The 24,602-nt window shown below is 42.4% G+C and overlaps 1 protein-coding gene across 50 annotated transcripts in view; it reads left to right on the top strand.

Moving 5' to 3' along the window:
* The window catches only part of Ttn (titin), a 266,741-nt gene that overhangs the window by 210,141 nt on the left and 31,998 nt on the right, over positions 1-24,602 (top strand). For all 50 annotated transcript variants that reach the window (XM_058580253.1, XM_058580254.1, XM_058580267.1 and 47 more), the window contains 14 exons: positions 395-682; positions 1,025-1,321; positions 1,412-1,714; positions 1,814-2,119; positions 2,940-3,227; positions 3,319-3,609; positions 3,700-3,987; positions 4,155-4,742; positions 4,831-4,935; positions 5,354-5,551; positions 5,642-5,938; positions 6,032-6,619; positions 6,710-7,012; positions 7,125-24,230. In XM_058580253.1, the coding sequence (XP_058436236.1) occupies positions 395-682; positions 1,025-1,321; positions 1,412-1,714; positions 1,814-2,119; positions 2,940-3,227; positions 3,319-3,609; positions 3,700-3,987; positions 4,155-4,742; positions 4,831-4,935; positions 5,354-5,551; positions 5,642-5,938; positions 6,032-6,619; positions 6,710-7,012; positions 7,125-24,230 (21,246 nt within the window). The remainder of the gene's footprint in view (positions 1-394; positions 683-1,024; positions 1,322-1,411; positions 1,715-1,813; positions 2,120-2,939; positions 3,228-3,318; positions 3,610-3,699; positions 3,988-4,154; positions 4,743-4,830; positions 4,936-5,353; positions 5,552-5,641; positions 5,939-6,031; positions 6,620-6,709; positions 7,013-7,124; positions 24,231-24,602) is intronic.

Below are 24,602 nucleotides of genomic sequence, written 5' to 3'. Positions count from 1 at the left end.
GGGATTAGGGAGGTAGGGAAAAGGGGAGATGTCAGAGGGTTCAAAGTTTCAATTAGAGAGGAATAAATTTTAGTGATCTATTGTACAGTGACCATAATTAATAATGTACATCTCAAAATTGTTAAAAGAGTAAATTCTAAGTGTTCTCACCACAGATAAATGTTTAGTCAGTGAGGTGATAGATGCACTAACTAGCTTGACTTAATTATTCCACAGTGCATACATATACCAGAACATCACATTGTATCTCATAAATATATGCAATTATTAGCCTATTAAAATAAATAAAAATCCCATTCTTAAAAGAGAACATATGAATTTTTAATATTATTATTAAGAATTAAACTATGTATTTTCACATACATGAACTCCTTTTCATCTCATTTCTTTCCAGTTCCTCCCAGGATAGACCTGAGTGTGGAGATGAAATCTTTGCTTACTGTGAAAGCAGGAACCAATGTTTGCTTGGATGCTACTGTTTTTGGTAAACCAATGCCAACAGTTTCTTGGAAGAAAGATGGCACACCACTAAAACCAGCAGAAGGCATAAAGATGGCCATGAAGCGGAACCTGTGCACCTTGGAGCTATTCAGTGTGAACCGGAAGGACTCGGGAGACTACACCATCACTGCTGAAAATTCAAGCGGTTCCAAATCAGCTACCATTAAGCTTAAAGTATTAGGTAACTAAAGCATTTAATTAGAATCCTGCACTTAGCTTTGGTTAACAAGATGCAATAAGATTTACAAAGTAATATGTGAGAAAATTATATATCCTACTATGTATTTCCTAAGCACAGAATTAATCTTATCTCAGAATAGTGTTTTAGAGCTGAGAAGAATATTAGAAACCATATGTTCCAGGTACCTAATTTTACATATGTGGAAACAGATTCTAGAAAATTAAGCAACTTTAAGGTCACAGAGGAAGTTAATGACATAAAGACCGCAGCTCAGGTCTTCAGACTTCTAATCTATATGGAAGTAGAAAAACTTCACTTTCATTCCTTATTTTTTTTTTTTAGATAAGCCTGGTCCTCCAGCATCTGTTAAAATCAACAAAATGTATTCAGATCGTGCAATGCTTTCTTGGGAACCTCCTCTTGAAGACGGAGGCTCAGAAATCACCAACTATATTGTTGACAAACGTGAAACCAGCAGGCCCAACTGGGCTCAAGTCTCTGCCACTGTGCCCATCACCAGCTGCAGCGTGGAGAAACTTATAGAGGGCCATGAGTATCAGTTCCGCATCTGCGCGGAAAATAAATACGGAGTGGGTGATCCAATCTTCACTGAGCCAGCAATTGCTAAAAACCCATATGGTAAGAATGTTTTCCTATAGTTTTTCCTTTTCCTTTTTAAAAATTACCTGTTAAGCCTGAGAAATTAACCTTTCAAATCAATCCCTGCAGACCCACCTGGACGCTGTGATCCTCCTGTCATCAGCAACATAACCAAAGACCATATGACAGTCAGCTGGAAACCACCAGCAGATGATGGCGGTTCACCCATCACTGGCTACTTGGTTGAAAAGCGAGAAACTCAGGCAGTTAACTGGACAAAGGTCAACAGAAAACCTGTCATTGAAAGAACAATAAAAGCAACGGGTCTTCAAGAAGGTACCGAATATGAGTTCCGAGTTACAGCTATAAATAAAGCTGGACCAGGCAAACCCAGTGATGCATCCAAAGCTGTTTATGCTCAGGATCCTCTGTGTAAGTCTACATGGGAGTTCCATATGTGTGTTCTAATCAGCATTAAACAACTGGGAAGGAAAGTTTTACTAAAGTTTTCTATTTTTGTGTTTTCTGCAGATCCACCTGGCCCACCAGCTTTCCCTAAAGTATATGATACAACCCGGAGCTCCGTGAGTCTCTCCTGGGGCAAGCCAGCCTATGATGGTGGTAGCCCTATCATCGGTTATCTCGTTGAAGTCAAACGAGCTGACTCTGATAACTGGGTGAGGTGCAATTTACCAGAGAAACTACAGAAAACACGCTTTGAGGTTACTGGCCTGATGGAAAACACGGAATATCAGTTCCGTGTGTATGCTGTTAACAAGATTGGATTCAGTGACCCCAGTGATGTGCCAGATAAACACTGCCCCAAGGACATCTTAAGTAAGTATGACCAGGAGAAATACATAGGGCTTTTCTCATTAACCGTATTCTAGGAGGGAGACTAGAACTGTTATATATTTATAAGTTTTAACTTTGGTAATTCCAGAAGTACATTTTAGGAGAGCTGGGTGGGTACTTCAAGGTATCATAGAACAGGCCAAAGGAAATGCAAGGTGGTTTGTGGTTCTGAAAGGTTTTTTTGTATACACAAGAAAATGTCATGTCTTCGAAGGAATATGGAATTTTATTCTGAGAATAAAGAGGGTTTTTTTAACTTAGTGAACTATTATCATTCTCATGGTTTTCATTTACTCTTCTAATCCAACCTCTCTCTAAGAATATTACTGGCAGACTATCCATCTTAAATTCCCTGCCCCTTGTTCTTCCTAGTTATTCTCTGTAACAATCCCCTTTTAGTTACCTGGTATCATATTTCATCCACTTTTCTTCATACATTGAAATAATAAAAGGAATCAGGGTATTTGGCAGAGTACCCTCACTGAATACAAGAAAAACCAAAAATGGAATAGAGCCAATGACCAGCCACCTACTTTCTTTAATATACGTAGAGTTTGAGGGTTCAAGAAAAGAGGAAATATAGGTCCCCCAAGGAAATTTTTGTTGAGGCTAAAACATATTGGAAAATGGAAGGGCCAACAATGGGTACAAAATATTGAAATAGTTATGAAGATGACATTAAGGATGTTCAAAAGTAATAAATAATTTTAGAAATTTATAAGTGATAAGGTCAGTCCATGGAAATCATTTGAGCATTAATTTTTTTTTTCACCAAACCTTTCTCCACCCCCAAATTAAATAGTTCCACCTGAGGGAGAACTTGATGCTGAATTAAGGAAGACACTCATATTACGTGCTGGAGTTACAATGAGACTCTATGTACCAGTAAGAGGACGTCCACCTCCAAAGATTACTTGGTCAAAGCCCAATGTCAACCTAAGGGAAAGGATTGGACTGGACATAAAGTCAACTGACTTTGACACTTTCTTACGCTGTGAAAACGTAAACAAATATGATGCTGGAAAATACATCCTAACTCTAGAGAACATCTGTGGTAAAAAGGAATATACCATTGTAGTGAAAGTGCTTGGTAAGTCAAAAAAAAAAAGAATCATATGTTTAAAACTATGGCTTCTGTATCTTTTATATATTCATTTCTTACTTACCCATTACTTATCCAGATACCCCTGGGCCACCTGTCAATGTGACTGTTAAGGAAGTATCCAAAGACTCTGCTTATGTTACCTGGGATCCTCCCATTATCGATGGTGGAAGTCCCATCATAAACTATGTGGTAGAAAAACGTGATGCAGAAAGGAAGTCCTGGTCCACGGTGACAACTGAGTGCTCAAAAACAAGCTTCAGAGTATCCAACTTGGAGGAAGGAAAGTCCTACTTCTTCAGGGTGTTTGCTGAAAATGAGTATGGCATCGGTGATCCCGGTGAAACACGAGACGCCGTGAAAGCTTCTGGTGAGCAAATGAACTACAGCTCCATACAGTTAAGTGACATCCAACTGTGGTTATTTGGGGCTTAGCCTCATCATTTCTCTTTTGCTTTAGAAACCCCTGGACCAGTTGTGGACCTGAAAGCATTGTCTGTCACCAAGTCATCTTGTACCATTGGCTGGAAAAAGCCTCGTACTGATGGTGGAAGTCGAATTACTGGATATGTAGTTGATTTCCTGACGGAAGAAAATAAGTGGCAGCGTGTTATGAAATCATTAAGCCTGCAGTACTCCACAAAAGATCTGACTGAAGGGAAGGAATATACCTTCAGAGTGAGTGCTGAAAATGAAAATGGAGAAGGAACCCCCAGTGAAATCACTGTCGTGGCAAAGGACGATGTCGGTAAGCTTCTCCCTCTACATCTTCATTTTCTCTTTACTATCATCAAAAGTGTGTCCTTGAGCCCTAACCACTAGCCTATCAAGCAAATCCTTTAAAATCCATATGATCTGAAAGAGTTAATTGCCTGGTCTCAAAAATGATAACAATTCATCTCTGCTGAATTACAGTGGCTCCTGATCTTGACTTAAAGGACCTACCTGATCTATGCTACTTGGCTAAAGAAAACAGCAACTTCCGTCTTAAGATTCCCATAAAGGGCAAGCCAGCACCATCAGTATCCTGGAAGAAAGGGGAAGATCCTCTGGCAATTGACACAAGAGTCAGTGTTGAGTCATCTGCAGTTAACACAACTCTTGTAGTGTATGACTGCCAAAAATCTGATGCTGGAAAATACACAATCACACTCAAGAATGTTGCTGGCACAAAGGAAGGAACCCTTTCCATAAAAGTTGTTGGCAAGCCTGGCATCCCTACTGGACCAATCAAATTTGATGAAGTCACAGCAGAAGCCATGACCTTAAAGTGGGGTCCTCCAAAGGATGATGGAGGTTCTGAAATCACCAACTATATCCTGGAGAAGAGAGATTCTGTAAACAACAAGTGGGTGACGTGTGCCTCAGCTGTCCAGAAAACCACCTTCAGAGTAACCAGACTTCATGAGGGTATGGAATATACCTTCAGGGTCAGTGCTGAAAATAAATATGGTGTAGGAGAAGGCCTGAAGTCAGAGCCAATAGTGGCTAAACATCCATTTGGTAAGTGCCTCAAGGCTAAAAACAAAGCAACACATGGTTTTGTGGAGGTTCCCTGTTTATAAATCTTGTACTATGTACTTTCTTCTAGATGTGCCTGATGCTCCCCCACCTCCCAATATTGTGGATGTTAGACATGATTCAGTCTCTCTAACTTGGACAGACCCCAGGAAAACGGGTGGATCTCCGATTACAGGTATTTAATTTGCTCTTATCCCACAGGTTTTCTACCAATGTTCCTTCCAAATATTTCCATGAAAACTATATGACTGTGTGCTCATTCACAGCATAAAGTACATATACAATAATGTATTTTTCTTTCAGCATATGTGGCTAATGTTTAATTTCATTGAAAACCTCCTAATATAACAGTTAATAGGGTGTTTCTTTGTGATATGTAATATGGGTTAAAACTGTTGAACAGGACAATAACAATGCTATTCCAAGAAAAGAAATGGCACTATGCCTGGGTAATAAGAATATAGATGGCAAAAATGATCATCTATTTAATATATCCTATATAAACAATTTTGATAAAAATACATGTAAATTTTTAAAATACACTTATATTTATACTTGCTATCCGAATTGATACATCCATGGGTTATTTGCAGGGTATCATATTGAGTTCAAGGAAAGAAACAGCCTTTTGTGGAAGAGAGCTAACAAGACTCCTATAAGGATGAAGGACTTTAAAGTGACAGGATTAACTGAAGGTCTTGAATATGAATTCAGAGTTATGGCAATCAATTTAGCAGGAGTGGGCAAGCCAAGCCTGCCATCAGAGCCAGTTGTAGCACTTGATCCAATTGGTAAGTCATTATACAAAGAAAAACCTAAGGGCATTTGCTACCTGAAGCAAATGTTGATATTCATTTGACTGGCTTTATTTTTTGTTTTAGATCCTCCTGGCAAACCTGAGGTTATTAATGTAACAAGGAATTCAGTGACTCTCATATGGACTGAACCCAAATATGATGGTGGTCATAAGTTAACTGGATATATAGTGGAGAAGCGGGATCTACCTTCTAAGTCTTGGATGAAAGCCAACCACATTAATGTTCCAGACTGTGCCTTTACTGTAACTGACCTAGTTGAGGGTGGAAAATATGAATTCAGAATTAGAGCAAAGAATACAGCAGGTGCCATTAGCGCTCCATCGGAAAGCACAGAAACTATTATTTGCAAGGATGAATATGGTAGGTCAATTTTACTTTTTACTTTATTTAAAAAATAGCACTAAACCTCCTTCCTTTTCTGATTGCAAATGTTTTTTTTTTTTTCCTTTGCAGAGGCACCAACCATTGTCCTTGATCCCACAATAAAAGATGGGCTTACAATTAAAGCAGGGGATACCATTGTTTTGAGTGCCATTAGCATTCTTGGCAAACCCCTTCCAAAGTCAAGTTGGTCCAGGGCAGGAAAAGACATTAGACCATCAGATATTGCTCAGATAACTTCAACCCCAACATCTTCCACACTTTCTGTCAAATATGCCACTAGAAAAGATGCTGGTGAATATACGATCACTGCTACCAATCCTTTCGGCACAAAGGAGGAGCATGTGAAGGTAACAGTCCTTGATGTGCCTGGTCCCCCAGGTCCTATTGAAATCAGTAACGTTTCTGCTGAAAAAGCAACACTTACATGGACACCTCCTTTAGAAGATGGCGGATCACCAATTAAGTCCTATGTTCTTGAAAAGAGAGAAACTAGCCGGCTTTTGTGGACAGTGGTTTCTGAAGATATTCAGACTTGCAGGCATGTGGTAACCAAGCTTATCCAAGGAAATGAGTACCTTTTCCGTGTCTCAGCTGTAAACCATTATGGCAAAGGAGAACCTGTACAGTCCGAACCTGTCAAAATGGTAGACAGATTTGGTACGTAGAGCACAGAAAAAGAATCGACAAGAACATTTATAGCAGATTTTAGGAAATCATGGATTTCTCACAAATTTGTTTCCTTTTTAGGTCCTCCTGGCCCTCCTGGAAAGCCAGAGATATCAAATGTCACTAAGAACACTGTCACTGTCAGCTGGAAAAGACCAACTGATGATGGTGGCAGTGAGATCACAGGATATCATGTAGAAAGGAGAGAAAAGAAAGGCTTGCGGTGGGTGAGAGCCACAAAGACGCCAGTTTCCGATCTCAGATGCAAAGTGACAGGACTGCAAGAAGGAAACACCTATGAGTTCCGCGTCAGTGCAGAAAACAGAGCAGGAATTGGTCCACCTAGTGATGCTTCAAATCCTGTTCTAATGAAGGATGTAGCATGTTAGTATTTACCTTTCTCCACCCTGCTCATTGGGGAGTTCCAGTACTTTATATAAATTATCCAAAAGCCAAAGTCTTAACATACACTTTTTATCTTTGTTTTTTTTTTCAGATCCTCCAGGACCTCCTTCAAATGCACATGTCACTGATACTACCAAGAAATCTGCTTCTTTAGCATGGGGCAAGCCTCATTATGACGGTGGACTAGAAATCACTGGTTATGTGGTAGAGCATCAAAAAGTAGGAGATGAGGCTTGGATAAAAGACACAACTGGAACTGCCCTCAGAATCACTCAGTTTGTTGTCCCTGACCTTCAGACTAAAGAAAAATATAATTTTAGAATCAGTGCCGTCAATGATGCCGGTGTTGGGGAGCCAGCAGTGATTCCAGATGTTGAAATTGTAGAGCGGGAAATGGCTCCTGATTTCGAACTAGATGCTGAGCTTCGAAGAACACTTGTGGTCAGAGCAGGACTCAGTATTAGAATTTTTGTGCCAATTAAAGGTCGTCCTGCTCCTGAAGTGACATGGACCAAAGATGACATCAACCTAAAGAACCGGGCCAACATTGAAAACACAGAATCATTCACTCTTCTGATCATCCCAGAATGTAACAGATATGACACTGGTAAATTTGTGATGACCATTGAAAACCCCGCTGGGAAGAAAAGTGGCTTTGTTAACGTCAGAGTCTTGGATACACCAGGTCCTGTCCTTAACCTGAGGCCTACAGACATCACAAAGGACAGTGTCACGCTGCACTGGGACCTGCCTCTGATAGATGGGGGCTCACGCATAACAAATTATATTGTGGAGAAACGTGAAGCAACAAGGAAATCTTATTCTACAGTTACCACTAAGTGTCATAAGTGCACATATAAAGTTACTGGCTTGTCTGAGGGATGTGAATACTTCTTCAGAGTGATGGCAGAAAATGAATATGGAATTGGAGAGCCAAGAGAAACTACAGAACCCGTAAGAGCCTCCGAAGCACCATCACCCCCAGACAGCCTTAACATTATGGACATAACCAAGAGCACAGTCAGCCTGGCATGGCCCAAACCCAGACATGATGGCGGCAGTAAGATCACTGGCTACGTGATTGAAGCCCAAAGGAAAGGCTCTGACCAGTGGACCCACATCTCAACGGTGAAAGGATTAGAATGTGTTGTGAGAAATCTCACTGAAGGGGAGGAATACACCTTCCAGGTGATGGCGGTGAACAGTGCTGGGAGAAGCGCCCCTCGAGAAAGCAGGCCTGTCATTGTGAAGGAGCAGACAATGCTTCCAGAGTTGGATCTCCGTGGCATCTATCAGAAATTAGTCATTGCCAGAGCTGGTGAAAATATCAAAGTGGAAATTCCAGTGCTCGGTCGACCAAAACCCACAGTTACATGGAAAAAAGGAGACCAGATTCTTAAACAGACACAGAGAGTTAATTTTGAAAATACAGCAACTTCAACCATCTTAAATATCAATGAGTGTGTCAGAAGTGACAGTGGGCCCTATCCACTCACAGCAAAGAACATTGTAGGAGAGGTTGGTGATGTCATCACCATTCAAGTCCACGATATCCCAGGGCCACCAACAGGACCAATCAAATTTGACGAAGTTTCATCTGATTTTGTAACCTTCTCTTGGGACCCACCTGAGAATGATGGAGGAGTACCAATAAGCAACTATGTAGTGGAAATGCGACAGACAGATAGTACTACGTGGGTGGAGTTAGCAACCACGGTAATACGGACTACCTATAAAGCCACTCGCCTTACTACTGGAGTGGAGTATCAATTCCGTGTAAAAGCTCAAAACCGATACGGAGTTGGACCGGGCATCACATCAGCATCTATAGTCGCCAACTATCCATTTAAAGTTCCAGGGCCTCCTGGTACCCCTCAGGTTACTGCAGTTACCAAGGATTCAATGACAATTAGCTGGCATGAGCCACTTTCTGATGGTGGAAGCCCCATTTTAGGATATCATGTTGAAAGAAAAGAACGGAATGGTATTCTCTGGCAAACTGTGAGCAAAGCATTAGTACCAGGCAACATTTTCAAATCAACTGGACTTACAGATGGTATTGCTTATGAGTTCCGAGTAATTGCAGAAAACATGGCAGGTAAAAGCAAGCCAAGCAAGCCATCTGAACCAATGCTTGCTCTGGATCCCATTGACCCACCTGGGAAACCAATACCTCTGAATATTACCAGACATGCAGTGACACTTAAATGGGCTAAGCCTGAATATACAGGAGGCTTTAAAATTACTAGCTATATAGTTGAGAAAAGAGACCTTCCTAATGGAAGGTGGCTGAAAGCCAACTTCAGCAACATTTTGGAAAATGAATTTACAGTGAGTGGCCTAACAGAAGATGCTGCATATGAATTCCGGGTGATTGCCAAAAATGCTGCTGGTGCTATTAGCCCACCATCTGAGCCATCCGATGCCATCACATGCAGAGATGACCTTGAAGCACCAAGGATAATGGTGGATGTTAAATTCAAGGACACTGTTATATTAAAAGCAGGCGAAGCATTCAAGCTGGAAGCTGATGTTTCAGGTCGCCCACCACCAACCATGGAATGGACCAAAGATGGAAAGGAGCTTGAAGGCACGGGGAAATTAGAAATAAAGATCGCAGATTTCTCCACTTATCTGGTGAACAAGGATTCTTCAAGGAGGGATAGTGGTGCCTATATCCTTACAGCAACAAATCCTGGTGGCTTTGCCAAACACATTTTCAATGTCAAGGTTCTTGATAGACCAGGCCCACCTGAAGGACCTTTAGCTGTATCTGATGTAACATCCGAAAAGTGTGTATTGTCATGGTTGCCTCCACGGGATGATGGAGGTGCCAAAATTGATCATTACATAGTGCAGAAACGTGAAACCAGCAGATTGGCATGGACAAATGTAGCCTCAGAAGTCCAAGTAACAAAACTAAAGGTTACTAAGCTTTTGAAAGGCAATGAATACATATTCCGTGTCATGGCTGTAAATAAATATGGAGTTGGAGAGCCACTTGAATCAGAACCTGTGCTTGCAGTGGATCCTTATGGACCTCCGGATCCACCCAAAAACCCCGAAGTTACAACTATTACTAAAGATTCTATGGTTGTCTGCTGGGGACATCCTGACTCTGATGGTGGAAGTGAAATCATAAATTATATTGTGGAACGGCGTGATAAAGCTGGCCAACGCTGGGTGAAATGCAACAAAAAGACCCTTACTGACTTAAGATACAAAGTGACTGGACTGACAGAAGGACATGAATATGAATTCAGGATTATGGCAGAGAACGCTGCAGGAATTAGTGCGCCAAGTTCTACCAGTCCGTTCTATAAAGCTTGTGACACTGTGTTTAAACCTGGCCCACCAGGTAACCCACGTGTTCTGGATACAAGCAGATCATCCATTTCAATTGCATGGAATAAACCCATTTATGATGGTGGATCAGAAATCACTGGGTATATGGTTGAGATTGCCCTGCCAGAAGAAGATGAATGGCAGATTGTCACACCACCAGCTGGGCTCAAGGCAACATCTTATACCATCACCAACCTCATAGAGAACCAGGAGTATAAAATCCGAATCTATGCCATGAATTCTGAAGGACTTGGGGAACCAGCCTCGGTTCCTGGAACTCCAAAGGCTGAAGACAGAATGCTGCCCCCAGAGATTGAACTGGATGCTGATCTGCGCAAAGTTGTCACTATAAGAGCCTGCTGCACTCTGAGGCTTTTTGTTCCAATCAAAGGAAGACCTGTACCTGAGGTGAAGTGGACCCGGGAACATGGAGAGTCTTTGGACAAAGCTAGCATTGAATCCACAAGCTCATACACCCTGCTTATTGTTGGAAATGTGAACAGATTTGACAGTGGCAAGTACATACTAACTGTAGAAAACAGCTCGGGCAGTAAGTCTGCATTTGTGAATGTTAGAGTGCTAGATACTCCAGGCCCTCCACAGGATCTGAAGGTAAAGGAGGTCACAAAGACATCCGTCACATTGACATGGGACCCTCCTCTCCTTGATGGAGGCTCAAAAATAAAGAACTACATTGTTGAAAAGAGAGAATCAACAAGAAAAGCATATTCAACTGTTGCAACCAATTGCCATAAGACTTCCTGGAAGGTAGACCAGCTTCAAGAAGGCTGCAGTTACTATTTCAGGGTTCTCGCCGAAAATGAATATGGCATTGGGCTGCCTGCTGAAACCGCAGACTCTGTGAAAGCATCAGAACGACCTCTTCCTCCAGGAAAAATCACTTTGGTGGATGTCACAAGAAACAGCGTGTCACTCTCCTGGGAGAAACCAGAGCATGATGGAGGCAGCCGGATCCTAGGCTACATTGTAGAGATGCAGAGCAAAGGCAGTGACAAATGGGCCACATGTGCCACAGTCAAAGTCACTGAAGCCACTATAACTGGACTGATTCAGGGTGAAGAATACAATTTCCGTGTTTCAGCTCAGAACGAGAAGGGCATCAGTGATCCGAGACAACTAAGTGTGCCAGTGATTGCCAAAGACCTTGTCATCCCACCAGCCTTCAAACTCCTGTTCAATACTTTCACTGTACTGGCAGGTGAAGACCTTAAAGTTGATGTTCCATTCATTGGACGCCCTACACCAACTGTAATCTGGCATAAAGATGATGTACCACTGAAGCAGACAACTAGAGTAAATGCAGAGAGCAAAGAAAATAATACACTACTGACAATAAAGGAAGCCTGCAGAGAAGACGTTGGACATTACACAGTTAAACTGACTAACTCAGCTGGCGAAGCTACTGAGACCCTTAATGTTATTGTTCTTGACAAACCAGGGCCTCCAACTGGACCAGTTAAAATGGATGAAGTGACAGCTGACAGTATTACTCTTTCCTGGGAACCACCAAAGTATGATGGTGGAAGTTCCATCAATAATTACATTGTAGAGAAACGGGACACTTCCACAACCTCCTGGCAAATTGTGTCAGCCACGGTTGCAAGGACAACAATAAAAGCTTGCAGATTAAAGACTGGGTGTGAATATCAGTTTAGAATTGCTGCTGAAAACAGATACGGAAAGAGCACCTACCTCAATTCAGAGCCCATCATAGCTCAGTATCCATTCAAAGTTCCTGGTCCTCCTGGCACACCATTTGTCACACTCTCCTCCAAAGACAGTATGGAGGTACAATGGAATGAGCCAGTCAGTGACGGAGGAAGCAGAGTCATTGGCTACCATCTAGAACGCAAGGAAAGAAACAGCATCCTCTGGGTCAAATTGAATAAAACGCCTATTCCTCAAACCAAGTTTAAGACAACTGGCCTCGAAGAAGGCATTGAATATGAATTCAGAGTCTCTGCAGAGAACATTGTGGGCATCGGCAAGCCAAGTAAACCATCAGAATGCTACGTAGCTCGTGACCCATGTGATCCACCAGGGCGGCCAGAGGCAATCATTGTCACAAGGAATTCTGTAACTCTTCAGTGGAAGAAACCCACCTATGATGGTGGAAGCAAGATCACAGGTTATGTGGTGGAGAAGAAAGAATTGCCTGACGGCCGCTGGATGAAAGCCAGTTTTACAAACATCATTGACACCCAGTTTGAAGTAACTGGCCTAGTTGAAGATCACAGATATGAATTCCGAGTGATAGCTCGCAATGCAGCAGGTGTGTTTAGTGAGCCTTCAGAGAGCACAGGGGCAATCACAGCACGAGACGAGGTGGAGCCACCCAGGATAAGTATGGACCCCAAATACAAGGATACAATTGTGGTTCATGCTGGTGAGTCATTTAAGGTTGATGCAGATATACATGGCAAACCAATACCAACCACTCAATGGATAAAAGGTGATCAGGAGCTTTCAAACACAGCCCGACTAGAAATAAAGAGTACTGACTTTGCCACCAGTCTCAGCGTCAAGGATGCAGTACGTGTTGACAGTGGGAATTACATTTTGAAGGCCAAAAATGTTGCCGGAGAGAGATCTGTCACTGTGAATGTCAAAGTTCTTGACAGACCAGGACCCCCTGAAGGACCTGTTGTTATATCAGGGGTTACGGCAGAAAAATGCACACTAGCTTGGAAACCTCCACTTCAGGATGGTGGCAGTGATATCATAAATTATATAGTAGAAAGGAGAGAAACCAGCCGCCTGGTTTGGACTGTGGTTGATGCCAATGTGCAAACTCTCAGTTGCAAGGTTACTAAGCTTCTTGAAGGCAATGAATACATTTTCCGTATAATGGCAGTAAACAAATATGGTGTTGGTGAACCTCTTGAATCTGAGCCATTAATTGCCAAGAATCCATTTGTAGTACCAGATGCACCAAAAGCTCCAGAAGTCACAACAGTGACCAAAGACTCAATGATTGTTGTATGGGAAAGGCCAGCATCTGATGGTGGCAGTGAAATTCTCGGATACGTTCTTGAAAAACGAGACAAGGAGGGCATTAGGTGGACAAGATGCCACAAGCGTCTGATTGGGGAGTTGCGCTTGAGAGTAACTGGACTCATAGAAAATCACAACTATGAATTCAGAGTCTCAGCTGAGAATGCTGCTGGACTTAGTGAACCAAGTCCTCCTTCTGCTTACCAAAAAGCTTGTGATCCTATTTACAAACCAGGCCCTCCCAACAACCCCAAAGTCATGGATGTTACCAGATCTTCAGTTTTCCTTTCTTGGAGCAAGCCCATATATGATGGTGGCTGTGAAATCCAAGGATACATTGTTGAGAAATGTGACGTGAGTGTTGGTGAATGGACAATGTGCACCCCGCCAACTGGAATTAATAAAACAAACTTAGAGGTAGAGAAGTTACAGGAAAAGCATGAATACAACTTCCGCATTTGTGCCATTAATAAAGCTGGAGTTGGTGAACATGCTGATGTCCCTGGACCTGTAATTGTTGAAGAAAAACTGGAAGCACCAGACATCGATCTTGACATGGAACTAAGGAAAATTATAAATATAAGGGCAGGTGGCTCTTTAAGGTTATTTGTTCCCATAAGAGGCCGTCCCACTCCAGAAGTGAAATGGGGAAAGGTGGATGGTGAAATCCGAGATGCGGCTATAATTGATGTCACTAGCAGTTTCACCTCGCTTGTTCTTGACAATGTCAATCGATACGATAGTGGAAAATATACTCTCACATTAGAAAACAGCAGTGGAACAAAGTCTGCCTTTGTTACTGTGAGAGTCCTGGATACACCAAGTCCACCTGTTAACCTGAAAGTCACAGAAATCACCAAAGACTCGGTATCAATTACATGGGAACCTCCTTTGTTGGATGGGGGATCCAAAATTAAAAATTACATCGTTGAGAAACGCGAAGCCACGAGAAAATCATATGCTGCCGTTGTCACGAATTGCCACAAGACATCTTGGAAAATTGATCAACTCCAAGAAGGTTGCAGTTATTACTTTAGAGTCACAGCTGAGAATGAGTATGGTATCGGCCTACCTGCCCGCACTGCTGACCCAATTAAGGTTGCAGAAGTTCCACAACCTCCAGGAAAAATAACTGTGGATGATGTCACCAGAAATAGTGTCTCTCTGAGTTGGACAAAGCCTGAACATGATGGTGGCAGTAAAATCATTCAGTATATTGTGGAAATGCAAGCTAAACACAGTGAGAAGTGGTCAGAGTGTGCTCGAGTAAAGTCCCTTGAAGCAGTAATTACCAACCTAACTCAGGGAGAAGAATATCTTTTTAGAGTCATTGCTGTAAATGAAAAGGGGAGAAGTGATCCTAGGTCCCTTGCAGTTCCAATAGTTGCCAAAGATCTGGTCATCGAGCCAGATGTAAGACCTGCATTCAACAGTTACAGCATACAGGTTGGCCAAGATTTGAAAATAGAAGTACCAATTTCTGGACGTCCTAAGCCAACCATCACCTGGACTAAAGATGGTCTTCCCCTGAAGCAGACCACAAGAGTCAATGTTACCGATTCACTTGACCTCACCACACTCAGTATTAAAGAGACTCATAAGGATGACAGTGGACAATATGGAATCACAGTTGCCAATGTTGTTGGTCAGAAAACAGCATCCATCGAAATTATCACTCTAGATAAACCTGATCCTCCAAAAGGACCTGTTAAATTTGATGAAGTCAGTGCTGAGAGTATTACCTTATCCTGGAACCCTCCAGTATACACAGGAGGCTGCCAAATTACTAACTACATTGTTCATAAGAGAGATACAACCACCACAGTATGGGATGTTGTTTCTGCTACTGTTGCTAGAACTACTCTCAAAGTAACTAAACTGAAAACTGGTACAGAATACCAATTCAGAATATTTGCTGAAAACAGATATGGACAAAGCTTTGCCTTGGAGTCTGATCCAATTGTAGCTCAATATCCTTACAAAGAACCCGGTCCTCCAGGCACACCATTCGTCACAGCCATTTCCAAAGACTCTATGGTTGTACAGTGGCATGAACCAATCAATAACGGTGGAAGCCCAGTCATAGGTTACCACCTTGAGAGAAAAGAAAGGAATAGTATTTTGTGGACAAAAGTCAACAAAAGTATTATCCATGACACCCAATTTAAAGCACTGAATCTTGAAGAAGGCATTGAATATGAATTCAGAGTTTGTGCTGAAAATATCGTTGGCGTAGGCAAGGCAAGCAAGAATTCTGAATGCTACGTAGCCCGAGATCCCTGTGACCCACCAGGAACACCAGAAGCAATAATTGTTAAGAGAAATGAAATCACTTTACAGTGGACCAAACCTGTATATGATGGCGGAAGTATGATTACGGGCTACATTGTAGAGAAGCGTGATTTACCTGAGGGCCGCTGGATGAAAGCCAGCTTCACCAATGTCATTGAAACTCAATTTACTGTGTCAGGTCTTACTGAAGATCAAAGATATGAATTCAGAGTCATTGCAAAGAATGCAGCCGGTGCCATAAGTAAACCCTCTGACAGTACTGGACCAATCACTGCCAAGGATGAGGTTGAACTCCCAAGAATTTCAATGGATCCAAAATTCAGAGATACAATAGTGGTGAATGCTGGAGAAACATTCAGGCTCGAGGCTGATGTCCATGGAAAGCCCCTACCTACTATTGAGTGGTTAAGAGGAGATAAGGAAATTGAAGAATCTGCTAGATGTGAAATAAAGAACACAGATTTTAAGGCTTTACTTATTATAAAGGACGCCATTAGAATTGATGGTGGACAGTATATTCTAAGAGCCTCCAATGTTGCAGGTTCTAAGTCATTCCCAGTAAACGTAAAAGTGTTAGACAGACCAGGACCTCCAGAAGGGCCAGTTCAGGTTACCGGAGTCACTTCAGAAAAATGCACTTTAACATGGTCTCCACCACTTCAAGATGGTGGCAGTGACATTTCTCACTATGTTGTTGAAAAGCGAGAAACCAGCCGACTAGCATGGACCGTTGTTGCTTCAGAAGTTGTGACTAATTCTCTGAAAGTTACCAAACTATTAGAAGGGAATGAATATATTTTCCGTATAATGGCTGTCAACAAATATGGTGTTGGAGAGCCTTTGGAATCTGCACCGGTACTAATGAAAAACCCATTTGTTCTTCCTGGTCCACCCAAAAACCTTGAAATTACAAACATTGCCAAGGACTCCATGACAGTCTGTTGGAACCGTCCAGATAGCGATGGTGGAAGTGAGATCATTGGTTACATTGTAGAGAAACGAGACAGAAGTGGCATTAGGTGGATAAAATGTAATAAACGCCGCATCACAGATCTGCGTCTGAGAGTAACAGGCTTAACAGAAGACCATGAGTATGAATTCAGAGTCTCTGCAGAAAATGCTGCTGGAGTTGGAGAACCTAGTCCAGCTACAGTGTATTATAAGGCCTGCGATCCTGTGTTCAAACCAGGCCCACCCACCAATGCACACGTTGTAGACACCACTAAAAACTCAATCACACTTGCTTGGGGCAAACCCATCTATGATGGTGGCAGTGAGATCCTGGGATATGTCATAGAAATTTGTAAAGCAGATGAAGAAGAATGGCAAATAGTCACTCCACAGACTGGCCTGAGAGTCACACGATTTGAAATTTCAAAACTCACTGAACATCAAGAATACAAAATAAGAGTCTGTGCCCTCAACAAAGTTGGTCTAGGTGAGGCTGCATCAGTTCCTGGGACTGTGAAACCAGAAGATAAACTTGAAGCCCCTGAACTTGACATTGACTCTGAGCTAAGGAAAGGAATTGTGGTAAGAGCTGGTGGATCTGCCAGAATTCACATTCCATTCAAAGGTCGTCCAACACCTGAGATCACCTGGTCTCGAGAGGAAGGTGAATTCACAGATAAGGTCCAAATTGAAAAGGGAGTAAACTATACCCAACTATCAATCGATAATTGTGACAGAAATGATGCTGGCAAATACATTCTCAAGTTGGAAAACAGCAGCGGATCGAAGTCTGCTTTTGTAACTGTGAAAGTTCTCGACACCCCAGGACCACCACAGAATTTGACAGTCAAAGAAGTAAGAAAAGATTCTGTCCTACTGGTATGGGAACCACCCATCATTGATGGGGGAGCCAAGGTCAAGAACTATGTGATCGACAAACGTGAGTCAACCAGAAAAGCGTATGCTAATGTGAGTAGTAAATGCAGCAAAACAAGTTTCAAAGTTGAGAATCTTACAGAAGGAGCCATTTATTACTTTAGAGTCATGGCTGAGAATGAATTTGGAGTTGGTGTTCCAGTGGAAACTGTGGATGCCGTGAAAGCTTCTGAACCTCCTTCCCCACCAGGAAAGGTTACACTCACTGATGTGTCCCAGACCAGTGCATCACTTATGTGGGAGAAACCGGATCATGATGGTGGTAGCAGAATCCTGGGGTATGTTGTTGAAATGCAGCCCAAAGGAACCGAAAAATGGAGCACTGTGGCTGAATCCAAAGTCTGTAATGCAGTTGTTACTGGTTTGAGTTCCGGACAAGAATATCAGTTCCGTGTCAAGGCTTACAATGAGAAAGGAAAAAGTGATCCGAGAGTGCTTGGTGTTCCTGTCATAGCCAAGGACTTGACTATACAACCTAGTTTTAAGTTACCATTTAACACATATAGTGTCCAAGCTGGAGAAGATCTTAAAATAGAAATTCCAGTTATAGGCCGACCAAGACCTAAAATATCTTGGGTCAAAGATGGTGAGCCTCTGAAGCAGACAACAAGAGTAAACGTTGAAGAAACGGCTACTTCCACTATTTTGCACATTAAAGAAAGTAGCAAAGATGACTTTGGAAAATATACCATAACAGCAACAAATAGCGCAGGCACAGCAACAGAAAATCTCAGCATTATTGTTTTGGAAAAGCCTGGACCTCCAGTTGGACCAGTGAGGTTTGATGAAGTTAGTGCGGACTTCGTGGTCATATCTTGGGAACCTCCAGCCTACACTGGTGGCTGCCAAATAAGCAACTATATCGTAGAGAAGAGAGATACAACCACCACCACTTGGCACATGGTATCGGCAACCGTTGCAAGAACAACAATTAAAGTAACCAAACTGAAAACAGGCACTGAGTACCAGTTTAGAATTTTTGCTGAAAACAGGTATGGAAAAAGTGCCCCTCTGGATTCCAAACCAATTATTGTACAATATCCATTTAAAGAACCTGGACCACCAGGAACTCCTTTTGTGACATCAATCTCAAAAGATCAAATGACTGTGCAATGGCACGAGCCAGTTAATGATGGAGGCAGCAAAGTTATCGGCTACCATCTTGAACAGAAGGAAAAGAACAGCATTTTATGGGTCAAGTTAAATAAAACTCCCATTCAAGACACCAAATTCAAGACAACTGGGCTTGATGAAGGCCTTGAATATGAGTTCAAAGTTTCTGCTGAAAATATTGTTGGCATTGGCAAGCCTAGCAAAGTGTCCGAATGCTTTGTTGCTCGTGATCCATGTGACCCGCCTGGTCGTCCTGAGGCCATTGTTATCACAAGAAACAATGTCACCCTGAAATGGAAGAAACCTGCCTATGATGGCGGCAGCAAAATAACAGGTTATATCGTAGAAAAGAAAGATCTACCTGATGGCCGTTGGATGAAAGCCAGCTTTACCAATGTCCTAGAAACTGAATTTACAGTGAGTGGACTTGTAGAAGACCAAAGATACGAATTTAGAGTTATTGCAAGAAATGCAGCTGGCAATTTCAGTGAACCATCCGAAAGTAGTGGTGCCATTACTGCAAGAGATGAAATTGACGCACCAAATGCCTCTCTGGATCCCAAATATAAAGACGTCACTGTTGTTCATGCAGGAGAGACTTTTGTTCTTGAAGCTGATATCCGTGGAAAACCAATACCTGATATTGTTTGGTTGAAAGATGGAAAAGAACTTGAAGAAACAGCTGCTAGGATGGAAATTAAATCTACTATTCAGAAAACCACACTTGTTGTCAAAGATTGTATACGGGCTGATGGAGGTCAATATGTTCTGAAACTTAGCAATGTTGGTGGTACTAAGTCTATACCAATCACGGTAAAGGTACTTGACAGGCCAGGACCTCCGGAAGGGCCTCTGAAAGTTTCTGGAGTTACTGCAGAAAAATGTTACCTGGCATGGAACCCACCTTTACAAGATGGTGGTGCTAGTATTTCACATTACATCATTGAAAAGAGAGAGACAAGCAGACTCTCCTGGACCCAGGTTTCAACAGAGGTACAGGCTCTCAACTACAAAGTCACTAAACTTCTTCCTGGTAATGAGTACATTTTCCGTGTCATGGCCGTGAATAAATATGGAATTGGAGAGCCCCTGGAATCTGAACCTGTTATAGCCTGTAATCCTTACAAGCGGCCTGGTCCTCCTTCAGCACCTGAAGCCTCAGCAATCACCAAAGATTCTATGGTAGTAACCTGGGCCCGCCCAGTGGACGATGGGGGTGCTGAAATCGAGGGCTACATTCTTGAAAAACGAGATAAGGAAGGCATTAGATGGACCAAGTGCAACAAGAAAACACTGACTGATCTCCGGTTCAGGGTAACTGGCCTTACCGAAGGCCACTCCTATGAATTCAGAGTGGCTGCTGAAAATGCAGCTGGTGTGGGTGAGCCTAGTGAGCCATCTGTGTTCTACTGTGCATGTGACACCTTGTATCCACCAGGTCCACCAAGCAATCCAAAAGTGACAGACACTTCCAGATCTTCTGTGTCCCTAGCATGGAATAAGCCAATTTATGATGGTGGGGCACCTGTGAAAGGCTATGTTGTTGAGGTCAAAGAAGCCACTGCTGATGAATGGACAACGTGCACACCTCCAACAGGATTACAAGGGAAGCAGTTCACAGTGACTAAGCTTAAAGAAAATACTGAATATAACTTCCGGATCTGCGCCTTCAATTCTGAAGGGGTTGGTGAACCTGCAACTATCCCTGGTTCGGTGGTTGCTAAGGAAAGGGCAGAGCCACCAGAAATAGAACTTGATGCTGACCTGAGAAAGGTGGTCATTCTACGTGCAAGTGCTACTTTACGCTTATTCGTCACTATCAAAGGTCGACCAGAACCTGAAGTCAAGTGGGAAAAGGCAGAAGGCATTCTCACTGAGAGGGCCCAGATCGAGGTGACCAGCTCCTACACAATGTTGGTGATTGATAATGTGACCAGATTTGACAGTGGTCGGTATAATCTGACATTAGAAAACAATAGTGGCTCCAAAACGGCTTTTGTGAATGTCAGAGTTCTTGACTCACCAAGTGCCCCTGTGAATTTGACTGTAAGAGAGGTAAAGAAAGAATCAGTGACTTTATCCTGGGAACCACCACTTATTGATGGAGGAGCTAAGATCACAAACTACATCGTTGAAAAGCGAGAAACTACAAGAAAAGCCTATGCTACTATCACCAACAATTGCACTAAGAATACCTTTAAAATTGAAAATCTACAAGAAGGATGTTCTTACTACTTCCGCGTCTTGGCTTGCAATGAATACGGAATTGGTTTGCCAGCTGAAACAACTGAGCCCGTGAAAGTGTCTGAACCACCCCTCCCACCTGGAAGAGTGACTCTTGTCGATGTGACCCGGAACACAGCTACAATTAAGTGGGAGAAACCAGAAAGCGATGGTGGCAGCAAAATTACTGGTTATGTAGTCGAGATGCAGACTAAAGGCAGTGAAAAGTGGAGCACTTGCACACAAGTTAAGACCCTAGAAGCAACTATATCTGGCCTGACGGCTGGAGAAGAATATGTCTTCAGAGTATCTGCAGTAAATGAAAAAGGACGAAGTGATCCAAGGCAACTTGGAGTGCCTGTAATTGCAAGGGATATCGAAATAAAACCTTCAGTAGAGCTTCCCTTCCATACTTTCAACGTAAAGGCTAAAGACCAACTCAAGATTGATGTGCCATTCAAAGGAAGACCTCAAGCTACTATAAGCTGGAAAAAAGATGGTCAAACTCTCAGAGAGACAACTAGAGTCAACGTTTCTTCTTCAAAGACTGTAACAACACTAACTATTAAGGAGGCTTCAAGGGAAGATGTTGGAACTTATGAACTCTGTGTTTCAAACAGTGCTGGATCCATAACAGTTCCTATCACTGTAATTGTTCTTGACAGACCAGGGCCTCCAGGACCTATACGTATTGATGAGGTTAGTTGTGACAATGTCACCATTTCTTGGAATCCTCCAGAATATGACGGTGGCTGCCAGATTAGCAATTACATTGTTGAGAAGAGAGAAACCACTTCTACAACATGGCATGTGGTTTCACAGGCAGTTGCAAGAGCATCCATTAAAATAGTTCGTTTAACAACAGGAAGTGAGTATCAGTTCCGTGTTTGTGCAGAAAACCGATACGGGAAGAGTTCCTATAGCGAATCTTCAGCTGTTGTTGCAGAGTATCCATTTAGTCCCCCAGGTCCTCCTGGTACTCCTAAAGTTGTGCATGCCACAAAATCTACCATGATTGTTAGCTGGCAAGTGCCAGTTAATGATGGGGGAAGTCAAGTAATTGGCTATCACCTTGAGTATAAAGAAAGAAGCAGCATTCTTTGGTCCAAAGCCAATAAAACCCTCATTGCCGACACTCAAATGAAAGTCTCCGGTCTTGATGAAGGACTGATGTACGAGTATCGTGTATATGCTGAGAATATTGCTGGAATTGGTAAATGCAGTAAATCTTGTGAACCAGTCCCTGCCAGAGATCCTTGTGACCCTCCTGGACAACCTGAAGTCACAAATATCACAAGAAAATCAGTGTCACTTAAATGGGCTAAACCACACTATGATGGTGGAGCTAAGATCACCGGATATATTGTTGAACGTAGAGAACTCCCAGATGGCCGGTGGCTGAAGTGCAACTTTACCAACGTACAAGAAACATACTTTGAAGTAACTGAACTTACTGAAGATCAGCGTTACGAGTTCCGGGTTTTTGCAAGGAATGCTGCTGACTCCATTAGTGAACCCTCTGAATCCACTGGACCTATTACAGTTAAAGATGATGTGGAGGCTCCAAGAATTATGATGGACGTCAAGTTCCGAGATGTCATTGTTGTCAAAGCTGGAGAAGTCCTTAAGATAAATGCAGACATTGCAGGGAGACCTCTGCCAGTTGTCTCTTGGGCCAAGGATGGCATAGAAATTGAAGAAAGAGCAAGAACAGAAATTGTCTCAACAGACTTTACTACCTCATTAACAGTTAAAGACTGTGTAAGACGAGACACTGGTCAGTATGTACTAACACTGAAGAATGTTGCAGGAACTCGGTCTATGACAATTAATTGCAAAGTACTTGATAAGCCTGGTCCACCAGCAGGGCCACTTGAAATAAATGGCCTTACCTCTGAAAAGTGCTCTCTTTCCTGGGGACATCCGCAAGAAGATGGTGGTGCAGACATCGACTATTACATTGTAGAAAAGCGTGAAACAAGCCGCCTTGCATGGACAATATGTGAAGGAGAGTTAAGAACAACATCTTGTAAAGTGACCAAATTACTGAAAGGCAATGAATATATATTTAGAGTGACAGGTGTTAATAAATACGGGGTTGGTGAGTCCCTAGAGAGTATAGCTGTAAAGGCACTAGACCCATTTACAGTTCCAAGTCCACCCACATCTTTGGAAATTACCTCTGTGACAAAAGATTCCATGACACTTTGCTGGTCAAGACCCGAGAGTGATGGAGGTAGTGAAATCTCTGGATACATAATCGAAAGGCGAGAGAAAAACAGCCTACGATGGGTGCGGGTAAACAAAAAGCCAGTTTATGATCTGAGAGTGAAATCAACAGGACTTCGGGAAAGGTGTGAATATGAATATAGGGTTTATGCAGAAAATGCTGCTGGCCTAAGTCTTCCAAGTGATCCTTCTCCTTTAGTTCGGGCAGAAGATCCAGCATTCTTACCGTCTCCTCCATCCAAACCCAAAATTGTGGACTCAGGCAAGACATCTATAACTATTGCCTGGGTTAAGCCCTTGTTTGACGGTGGGGCCCCAATAACCGGATACACTGTAGAATACAAGAAATCTGATGAAACGGACTGGAAAACTGCCATTCAGAGCTTAAGAGGCACTGAATACACACTAAGTGGACTAACAACCGGAGCTGAATATGTTTTCAGAGTAAGATCTATCAATAAGATTGGTGCCAGTGATCCCAGCGAAAGTTCCGACCCCCAGATAGTAAAGGAAAGAGAAGAAGAACCTGTATTTGATCTGGACACTGAAATGAGGAAGACCTTGATTGTCAAGGCTGGTTCCTCATTTACCATGACTGTGCCTTTCAGAGGAAGACCAGTACCCAACGTCTCCTGGAGTAAGCCAGACACTGACCTCCGCACTAGAGCATATATTGATTCCACAGACACTCGTACATCGCTTACCATTGAAAAGGCCAACAGAAATGATTCTGGAAAATACACATTAACGATTCAGAATGTGTTAAGTGCTGCTTCACTGACCTTTGTTGTCAAAGTCTTAGATTCTCCAGGTCCTCCAGCCAACGTTAATGTACATGATGTAACCAAAGAGACTGCGGTGTTATCCTGGGATGTTCCTGAAAACGATGGTGGAGCACCAGTGAAAAACTACCACATAGATAAACGTGAGGCCAGCAAGAAAGCATGGGTCTCTGTCACCAACAACTGTAACCGCCTCTCCTACAAGGTCACCAACTTACAAGAAGGAGCTGTTTACTACTTCAGAGTCGCTGGAGAAAATGAGTTTGGTGTGGGTGCACCGGCTGAAACAAAGGAAGGAGTCAAAATAACAGGTATGTCTTAAGAAGGAAAATCTATATACCTTCATTCATTTTGCTAGAATAGTGTGGCCCATTCTACTTAGTCATTGCTTAAATGGTTTTGGTTCATACCATAAATTATTCATTCTAAAGCACAAAATAAAAATCTCTAATAGAGAAAACTTTTGTTTACTTAAATGTTAACAAATTACATATCTAGAAATTCAAAGTGTTGAATTTAAGTAAAATTAAATTTAACTGCATACACACCCACACACAAACATAGACTGTGTGTATGTATTCAGAAACTGGATGATGACATTCCTGACTTTCCTAGGAAATTAGTTTTTTGGGTTTTTTTTTGTTTTTTTGGTACCAAAACACTCCACCATTTGAGCCACATTC

This window comes from Marmota monax, unplaced genomic scaffold, assembly GCF_021218885.2.
Source record: "Marmota monax isolate L192 unplaced genomic scaffold, Marmota_monax_Labrador192_F-V1.1 WCK01_AAM20220418_F8-fsc00007, whole genome shotgun sequence".
In the NCBI taxonomy this organism is placed as follows: domain Eukaryota; kingdom Metazoa; phylum Chordata; class Mammalia; order Rodentia; family Sciuridae; genus Marmota; species Marmota monax.
Note: the sequence above shows the minus strand (reverse complement) of the source record. Positions and strands in the feature narration are given on the sequence as shown.